This window comes from Carlito syrichta, unplaced genomic scaffold (genome assembly GCF_000164805.1).
Source record: "Carlito syrichta isolate Samal-C Ts95f unplaced genomic scaffold, Tarsius_syrichta-2.0.1 Scaffold314013, whole genome shotgun sequence".
NCBI classification, from domain to species: Eukaryota; Metazoa; Chordata; class Mammalia; order Primates; family Tarsiidae; genus Carlito; species Carlito syrichta.
Window position 1 is genome coordinate 125,678 of NW_007258109.1, and position 10,400 is coordinate 136,077.

Sequence of the window (10,400 nt, forward strand, 5' to 3'; positions counted from 1 at the left end):
GCCTCAGCTGGAACTATAGGCGCGCCCTACCAAGCCCGGCTAATTTTTTTTGATTTATTGTAGAGATGAGGTCTCGCCAAGTTGCCCAGGCGAGTCTCGAACCTGCAAGCTCAGGCAATCCACTCACCTCAGCCTCCCAAACCGCGGGATTACAGGCTGAGCCACCGAGCCAGGCTTCTTCAAGGTATTTTAATGGAAATTTAACATTTAACCTGAGACATCTGAAATATGATAAAATTGAAAAGATATTCTTCATGAGAGGACCTTGAATAATTATTGTAATACTGTAAGAAAAGGATTGGCAGTAACAGGAAACTGCTGGGGGGCGTGGGGAGGTGGGATTGGCAGTAGTGGGAGTCTGCTGGGGAAGGGGACACACCTCATCAACAAGGGTACCTGCATAATCAATATCTGTATACTTAACCCTGAACTGTACCCCACATCTTTAAAATAAAATTTAAAAAGAAAAAAGATATTATACAAAAAAGCGTTAAAATAGTAAAATGTTTACAAAACAAATATGCTCATAAAATTCTGAAAGTCTACAGTACATATGTACATAGAATTATATTAAAAGAAAATAAACATATATCCTGCCGGGCTCGGTGGCTCAGCCTGTAATCCCGCGCCTTTGGGAGGCTGAGGTGAGTGGATTGCCAGAGCTCGCGGGTTCGCGATCCGCCTGGGCAACTTGACGAGACCTCATCTCTACATAAATCAAAAAATTAGCCGGGCGTGGTAGCGCGCGCCTGTAGTTCCAGCTACTCGGAAGGCTGAGGCGGAAGGATCCCTGGAGCCCAGCAGGCGAGGCTGCGGTGGCCGGGAGTGGCCACCACACTCCAGTCTGGGCAACAGAGTGAGACTCCAACTCAAAAAAAAACCAAAAAAAATATATCCTTTCATTTAAGGACCTATGCTGTGGAAAACTGGATTAAAATCTACTTAATATATTTATTAATCCTGACAAATTAAATTTTCAAATATTTTTATGAGTAATAGTCTATAATTCTAAGACACATTATTTATTTTACCAATGTCTATAAAGTCTGATGAATGTAAAAAAACACAAATTTCTTAAAAACTATAGAATTTCTGAGAAGAGTCACAATAAAGCAACATTTCTATATTTGAGTCACAAAATTGGGAGAACACCAATTTTTAAATTTATATATATTTTTTCAGTCAAAGTCTCACTCTGTCACCTAGGCTGAAGTGCAGTGGCACAATCACAGCTCACCACAACCTCAACTTTTGGGGTCATGTGATCCTTCTGCCTCAGTCTCCTGAGTACCTGGGACTATAGCCATGTACCACTGTGCCCAGCTAAGTTTTAAATTTTTCTTGTGATATGAGGTCTTGCTATGTTGCCCAGGCTTCTCGAACTCCTGGGCTCAAGAGATCCTCTCACCTAAGCCTCCCAAAGTACTGGGATTACGAGTATGACCCATCATACCCGGCCTTTTTTTTTGAGTCAGAGTCTCACTCTTTTGCCCAGGCTGGGTGCAGTGGCATAGCTCATGGACACCGCAGCCTCCATCTGCTGGGCTCAGGCGATCCTTCCGCCTCATCCTTCCAAGTAGCTGGAACTACAGGCAGGCACTACCATGCATGGCTAATTTTTTTAACTTATTGTAGAGACGAGGTCTTGCCAAGTTGCTCAGGCTGGTATCGAACCTCCGGGCCTTGACAATCCTTTCGCTATGGTTTTCCAAAGTGCTGGGATTACAGGCTTAAGCCACTGCCCCCCAACCTATTTTTGAATATAAATAAATATATCAAGCTCATTGTAAAAATAAAATTAAATATGTATGTTAAATTTCTTTGACATAAAGATTTATATAAATAGACATTATTCTTTATTTTACAACATTTGTAATGATTATACTTACTGTAATTGCAGCATCCATTTATGAAATAATTTTTCATATTGTTGATTTAGTTGTTTAAGTTCAGCAGAAAAGGAAGGCGAAACCTTACGCAATAAGTTACGTAAAGTCTCCTAAGAAGAAAAGGGGAAAAAAGGACAAAATTCATACTCTAACTACATACATCAAATCAATATAAATGAAAACTATTTCCTTAAAAGTTGACATTTCTAGAAGAAGCCATTAGTGGAAACTATGGTAATCTGGTTTGGTAATGAATGCATCAACTAAATACATAAAATTCGTCAAGGATATTTGTTTTCTTAAAAATTTTAACATCCTTTTTGGTATAAATATATAACAGTAAAATGATTTGGTAATTTTGTCCAGAACCATTTTATTTATAAATTCCAAATTAATTTCTAAATAGAGCATTACCATAAGGAGATAATTAAACCTGCCTCTCCCCTTTTAACAACATATCCAGACAGTTTTTTAAAAATCTATGAACTTGAAAAACTGTAAATGCTTAAGGTAATATTAAGTTCAATATTAATTCTCAGAAAATATTAAAAGTTTTTTTATAACTTACCACTATCATTAGTAAAATAAACCTGTTCCACATCTCCCTTTCCAGAAGCTATTTCTTTTTTTTTTTTGAGTTGGAGTCTCGCTCTGTCACCCAGACTGGAGTGCAGTGGCTGCTCCCGGCCACTGCAGCCTCGACCTGCTGGGCTCCAGCGATCCTTCCGCCTCAGCCTTCCAAGTAGCCGGAATTACAGGCATGCACTACCACGCCTGGCTGATTTTTTGATTTATTGTAGAGATGAGGTCTCGCTGCCAGGCGAGTCTCGAACCCACGGGCTCAGGCAATCCACTCACCTCAGCCTCCCAAAGGCGCGGGATTACAGGCTGAGCCACCGAGCCCAGCTCCTCCAGAAGCTATTTCTAACAAATCCTTTATCTTTGACAAGTATGGCAGATTTATAAATAAACCGAGAAAGATGCATTGCCCTGCACCCAAAACATGGAAATTCATGCTGGTGAATCAAACATAGCTCATTTCTTGAAATGAAAACTCGAGCAAAAAGTTGTATATGCATCTTTACCTTGACACTGCTATGTTTTCATGAATCTACCTTTCAAGTAAAATATTCTTTTAAGAGTTGCAATCAACATTCTAGACATGTGGCCTGTACAGTGTTTATTATCCACATTCTTTTTTTTTTTGAGTTGCCCAGTCTGGAGTGCAGTGGCACACTCACAGCCACCCCAGTGTCTACCTGCTGGGCTCTGGCGATCCTTCTGCCTCAGCATTCCAAGTAGCCAGAACCACAAGCACTCACTACTATGCCCGGCTAGTTTTAAAAAATTTATCGTAGAGGTGAGGTCTCGCCAAGTTGCCCAGTTGGTCTCAAACCCGCGGGCTCAGGCAATCCACTCGCCTTGGTCTCTCAAAGTGCTAGGATAACAGTGTGAGCCCAGCCTATCTACATTCTTAAAGCAAAATAGGATTACTTTTAAGTAAAACTATTATGTAGGTAGTTAAAAACAGAAAGCACTAGTATCTTTTCCAGTAGTCATTTATACTGGATTATTTGAGCACATTCACACTTGAGTATGAACTCTGGAATGGTGGCTCATCTGTGCACTTCATTTCAAACTCTAATATTCATGAAGTACACTGCTTACTCCAAAACTTACCCCCTCTCTGTAGCCAAACCCTTTGTCACTTGACTCTTGCAGTTCCTCCCACTAAGTAGGTGGGTGGAGTATAGTTCCTTGCCCTTTGACTTTGTTTTCAGCCACATAATTTCCTATGGCCACTAGAATGAGGTAGAAGTGACAATGCTCATTTTGAGCCCAGGCTTTAAAAGGTCCTGTCTTTTTCCACTTTTTCTCTTATGCCTTTGCCATCGGTCATGAGAACATAATGCCCGTTGGTCGAATAAGGGAGAGGGACACAGAGCAAATCCTAGATCAGCCAACCTCTAACTGACCCATAGACATGAGAAATAAGTGCTTATTGTTATATGCTGCTACAACTGTCGTGTCAATCAATGACAGAGCTTCTACGCCTCCATTAACGAGTGTTTCTCTCAAAAAAACAAGACCAAAAAAAAACACAAGTGTTTCTTTCATCCTTCCAGAAAGCTTTTTGTCCCTAAGTCCTATAAGGTCCTTTTGACTCTAGTTTCATTTGTCCTTCTTTGGTGTTGCTTATACAAAAATGCATATTCTAAGCAAATGTTAGTGCCATCTCTCCTTTGGAACAACTTGGCATCTTGCCACTTATTTTTCCTTAGTATCTAATTTGAATCTCGATACTAATAAACCAGGTGACAGAAATAAAACAAAAAACATGCAGCACCATTCAGGTGGAGAGCCTCACCCTATATGCTCTCTCTTTTACATAGCTCAAAAACTCCATCAAAAGTTCTGTATACCTTACAAAATTCACTAAATTATGGTTTGCAGATTATAAGAAAATCTCGATACTCTGAGCCAATTAACAATCAACTGTACTTACCACTGACTGAAAGATAATTCTCACTCAGATGGTCCTGTCTCCTCTCTTAGAAAGATATCAGTAAAAACCGCAACAAGTATAACTGTATAACATTTTTTGTAAAGTGAGCTACCGGCACCATAATACAAAATAACCTTGTTACCTTACTGCACTGGGCAGGTTTTCCATTCTTAAGTAGAAAACTCTCTACTTTTTGCAAAATTTGTTAACTGAAAGTCAGGATGCACTATTTTATGAGCAGTGTGAGGTTCAGTGAATACATGGAGTAAATGAATAACAGAGACTAATGGCACATGAATATCAAGGAACTATAACCCTGATGATTATTATAGATTCTGAAGAAACTATAAAGTAGTAAGAGGAAAAAAAGGGCAATTACAATATGTCAAACTGAATTCTAATCTAGTGAAATATTTACTATTTAGAAATAAAATATGTAATAATCACATCACATTAATCTGTGTTTAATTTGACCAGTTCAATAATTCAGCTTGTGTACATACTGTTCTTCAAATTTGTTGCTTATGTAGCATATGTTTTTGGACACAGTAAGAAAAATTTGGAAGTAACACTCCTTGCAACATACCTGATCCAGTTTAGCTCGCTTTAGTTTCTGGAGCGTTCTATTAGAGGTTAAAACTTTTGAACTGCTGTGAGCTTCAAAATATTCTTCCACTAATTTACTCTGAAAGAGAACAGAGTAAAGTCACTTTTAGTAGTTTCAGATATTTGTCTTATATCAAAACTAGAAACTAAAATACAACATATGAAATTATTTATTTAATAAATATTTTCTTTTTTTTTTTGAGTTGGAGTCTCTCTCCATTGCTCAGGCTGGAGTGCAGTGGCACACACACGCCACCCCAATGTCCCTGCTGAGCTCTGGTGATCCTTCCACCTCAGCCTTCCAAGTAGCCAGAACTATAGGTGCATGCTACCACATCCAGTTAATTTTTTAAAATTTTATTGTAGAGATGAGGCCTCGCCAAGTTGCTGGGCTGGTCTCAAACCTGGGGGCTCAGGCAACCCACTCGCCTCGGCCTCCCAAGGTGCTGGGATTACAGACTGAGCCACTGAGCCTGGCCTTAAATATTTTTTTTCCTTTTTTTTTTTGAGTTGGAGTCTCACTCTGTCGCACAGACTGGAGTGCAGTGGCCGTTGGGCTCTGGTGATCCTTTCACCTCAGCCTTCCAAGTAGCTGGAACTACAGGCATGCGCTATGACGCCTGGCTAATTTTTTGATTTATTGTAGAGGTGAGGTCTTGCCAAGTTGCCCAGGCAGGTCTCAAACCCACGGGCTCAGGCAATCCACTTACCTCAGCCTCCCAAAGTGCGGGATTACAGGCTGAGCCACTGAGCCCAGCTAAATATTTTCTTTTTAAAGCAACAATTCAGTTTAAGGAGCAAACATATTTAATTTCAGTAATAAAAGCGAGTAACTATTAGGATCATACAAGTTAAGGAAAAGACTAGGTGAAGCAATCTGTTCCTAATTACAATTCCTAAGTTACAATATATAATTTCCATTTAGGCTGAAAAAAAAGAAGATAGTTTTATACATCAGGATCTTTGTTTTTCCTCAATTAATCTTAGCAAATCCTTTAATATTAGTATGGTTGAAGTACTGTGAAAATGAGGAAGAAATCAACTGCATGGTAAAGAATAAAAAAGACAAGCTACTATTCTAGTAAAATGAAATTTTCTTTCTACTGCTTGTTCTTCTGATTTGGGGCAGAACTAACCTCTGGGATGGGAGGCTATTTAAGCAGTAGACTCCTTCACACAGAGATCATTCTTAGCCTTTATACAGAGCACCAAGATAACTAGCCTTTTTTCAAGCCAGGGTGCCGGGCAGTGTTCTTTTAAACAACTCAACATGAATCCACAGCCACATCATTTATTACTTACATTGACTTGAATATATCAACAATGTTACAAAAACAAAACTACATAAAAGGGATACACTGAGAACTTATGCCTCCAATTGTCCAATTAATAAATATTTAAAAGCTGGCAGCCGGGCTCGGTGGTTCAGCCTGTAATCCCAGCACTTTGGGAGGCTGAGGTGAGTGGATTGCCTGACCCGCGGGTTCGAGACCCACCGGGCAACTTGGCAAGACCTCATCTCTACAATAAATCAAAAATTTGCTGGGCATGGTAGCACACGCCTGTAGTTCCAGCTACTTGGAAGGCTGAGGCGGAAGGATTGCCAGAGCCCAGCAGGTTGAGGCTGCAGTGGCTGGGAGCGGCCACTGCACTCCAGTCTGGGTGATAGAGTGAGACTCCAACTCAAAATAAATAAATAAATAAATAGATAAATAAATAAATAAAAGCTGGCATGCGGTGATGGGTCAAACTTGTAATCCCAGCACATTGGGAAGCTGAGGCGAGAGGATTGCCTGAGCCCAGGGGCTCAAGATCAGTCTGGGCAACATGGCGAGACCTTGTCTCCACAGTAAATAAAAAAATTAGCTGGGTGTGGTAGCACGCAGCTGTAGTTCCAGCTACTAGGAAGGTTGAGACGGAAGGATCTCTTGAGGCCACCAGCTTCAGGGGGAGCAATGTTGTTGCACTCCAGCCTGGGTGACAGAGTGACACTCTGACTCAAAAAAAAAAAAAAAAATTTACAAAATTCATTTTATTTTTTATTTTTATTTTTTTTGAGTCGGAGTCTCACTCTGTCGCCCAGACTGGAGTGCAATAGCCGCTCCCGGCCACCGCAGCCTCTATTTGCTGGGCTCCAGCGATCCGTCCACCTCAGCCTTCCAAGTAGCTGGAACTACAGGCACGCTACCATGCCTGGCTCATTTTGATATATTGTAGAGATGAGGTCTCACCAAGTTGCCCAGGCGGGTCTCGAACCCGCGGGCTAAGGCAATCCACTCACCTCAGCCTCCCAAGGCGCAGGATTACAGGTTGAGCCACCGAGCCCGGCTTACAAAATTCATTTTATACAACTGAATTGAGATGTCACTTTTAGCTTATGTGAGGGGGGGACAAAAAAACCCAGAATTTTTTTTTTGGAGGGCAGGCCCCTTGTAGTACAGGATTCTCCTGCTACATAAGTATTCTAGGAATCCACAAGTATTCTAGGAATACCATCTAATATTGCGGTGGAGGCTGCATTCGGCTTCAGTGAACTTTTTTTGTTTGTTTGTTTTGAGTTGGAGTCTCACTCTGTCGCCCAGACTGGCGTGCTGTGGCCACTCCCGACCACCGCAGCCTCGACCTGCTGGGCTCCAGCGATCCTTCCGCCTCAGCCTTCCGAGTAGCTGGAACTACAGGCATGCGCTGCCACGCCCGGCTAATTTTTAATTTTTATTGTAGAGATGAGGTCTCGCCAAGTTGCCCAAGTGGGTCTCGAACCCGTGGGCTCAAGCAATCTACTCACCTCAGCCTCCCAAAGCATGGGATTACAGGCTGAGCCACCGAGCCTGGCTTTTCAGTGAACTTTTTAATGGATCATCTTTCAACACATTTGCCCATATCATGACAGGTGATTTATAAGTGCAGTTGCCCTCACTGTGCTGAGTGTCAGTAGTCCTAGACCACAAATGGCATGACCCCCATGCCCTATCCTCCCTATTCACCTGATCTCGCCCGAGCGATGTGATGAAAAAAGTCCTCAAAAAGAAACATTTTGCCGATGTGGAAGAGGTGAAACAAAAAGAGAAGCACTAAAAGGCATTGAAATTCATGAGTTCAAAAACTGTTTTGAGCAGTGGAAAAAGCGTCTCTATAGGTGTATTGTAGCAAATGGATAGTACTTTGAAAGTGACTGAAGTTTAAACATGTAAGAATAAATACACAAATTTTTTAGAAATAAATTCTGGGCTTTTTTTGAGTCCCCCTTGTACTAGGGTATTAGTTCATGAATATGCAGACAGACCAGAATAGAAAGTGCAGAAACAGAAACAAATATATGTGGAAATTTATTTGTAAGGTTGAAAAAATATAGAAAAGTGACAAAAAAAATTATTTTGAGAGCTGTGGATCTCTTCTGTTAGGGTAGCCTGTTTCGAGGTATACAATTTTAGATTAAGGTTAAAGTCTCTCTCTTCACTTACTGTTTTATCTCTTTTCATTTTCTTAGAAGGTGTTTCTCTGCAAACAGGTGCTGAAACTACTCTATTCTGAGATTGAATCTGTTGGTTGAACATGACTGCATTAGCGTCCTCTTCACATTCCTGTGCAACTCCTTCATCATCCTCTGAGTTAGAAGCAGAATATTCACTTTCACTATCAGAATGAGACCTTGGAACTGGGAGAGGGAAAAAGCACTTGAGAAAATTTCACAGCGTGACGAGAAAGGCAATATGAAGTAATGGAAAGAGCAAGGGCTTTGGAGTAAGAGTTTGAATTCTAGTTTTGTCATTACTTGCTCACAATTTCACTAGTTAATAGTTAATAAATCATCTGAGCACCAGTTTCCTCATTTATCAAATGAGACTAATAGTGTCAAATTTAATAAACCATTGTGAAGATTACATTCCAATATATACAGCAACTAATAATGCCTGACATACAGGAACTATGGTAGAAATTGTCAATCACACCTAATACCATTCTCCTTCTATCTTCATTGCTAATAGAACTCTATTTTTGCAAAATGTGGCAATATGCCCCACCCTAGGGAATGAGTCATGATAACTATCATTTCTCTCTCCTAGACCCTTGCTTTTCCAGCCTTTCTTGCAATGATGGTTGTCTATCTATCCTTTCACCAACAAGACTTGAGGGGAAAATAGCTGGAAGTTTCTGGAAAGATTTTCCTCACTTATAGAAGAAAAGCCCTATACACCCATAGCTTAAAGCTATGAAAGCCATTTTGCAATATGAAATATGAAACTTATAGCCAGGTGTGGTGGCTCATACTTATAGTGCCAGCACTTTGGGAGGCTAAGGTGAGAGACTAACTGGAGCAACTTAGCAAGACCTCATCTCTACAATAAATCAAAAAATTAATTGGACACAGTGGTGTGTGCCTTTGGTTCCAGCTACTTGGAAGGCTGAAGTGGAAGGATCACCTGAGTCCAGCAGGTCAAGACTGCAGTGGCCATGAGCATGCCACTGCACTCCAACCTGGTGAAGAATGAGACTCTGACTCTAAATAAATAAATAAATAAATAAATAAATATCAAACTTAAAGATGAAAAAATGCTGGTAGCAGAGGAAAAAGATAGGAAGAACCTGGTTCCTTAATGACACTGTTGAGTCTCTACATTAACCACAGAACTTGTATCTGTACTGCTTCTGATGAGAGATACTTAAATGTCTATGGCTTACTAGACTACTACTATAGAATGTTCTGTTGCTGCTTACTGAAAATGCCATCCTAATATAGCATTCAATAAATGGTAGTTACTAGACACCAGGACATTTTCTACCTTACTTTCAGGTGTACCTCCTACATGTAGGCCTATATGCTTTATGGTGATCGAGGGGAACAGGGGAAGCTCATTTTTGCTTTTTAAAAAAAAATTTTTTTTTTTTAACTTTACAGATGTGGGGTACAATTCAGGGTTAGATATACAAACATTGATTATGCAGGTACCCTTCTTGATCACCTTTGCTTTAATAAAGATGTTTTGTTGGGGTACGGAGAAAACATAAGACATGGGATATGTTTGACATAATACAATAATCATAACTGTACATGTTAGCTTTTGCTGTCTCAGATACCCAATCATTTAGCATTATCATTTTTTGTTTTGTTTTGTTTTGTTTTGAGTTGGAGTCTCACTCTGTCACCCAGACTGGAGTGCAGTGGTCACTCTTGGCCACTGCAGCCTTGACCTGCTGGGTTCCAGAGATCCTTCAGCCTTAGCCTTCCAAGTAGCTGCAACTACAGGCACGGCTACCACACCTGGCTAGTTTTTTATTTATTGTAGAGATGAGGTCTCACCAAGTTACCCAGCTCTCACCAAGAGCCTGTGGGTTCGAGATGAGGTCTCGAACCTGCGGGCTCAGGCAATCCACTCACCTCGGCCTCCCAAAGCGCTGGG

At 40.6% G+C, this 10,400-nt stretch overlaps 1 protein-coding gene across 4 annotated transcripts in view; it reads right to left on the reverse strand.

Moving 5' to 3' along the window:
• ORC2 (origin recognition complex subunit 2) overlaps window positions 1-10,400 on the reverse strand; it is a 50,842-nt gene that overhangs the window by 17,641 nt on the left and 22,801 nt on the right. For all 4 annotated transcript variants that reach the window (XM_008070778.1, XM_008070776.1, XM_008070777.1 and 1 more), the window contains 3 exons: window positions 8,463-8,656; window positions 4,982-5,080; window positions 1,890-1,999 (listed from right to left, as the gene is read on the reverse strand). In XM_008070778.1, the coding sequence (XP_008068969.1) occupies window positions 1,890-1,999; window positions 4,982-5,080; window positions 8,463-8,656 (403 nt within the window). The remainder of the gene's footprint in view (window positions 1-1,889; window positions 2,000-4,981; window positions 5,081-8,462; window positions 8,657-10,400) is intronic.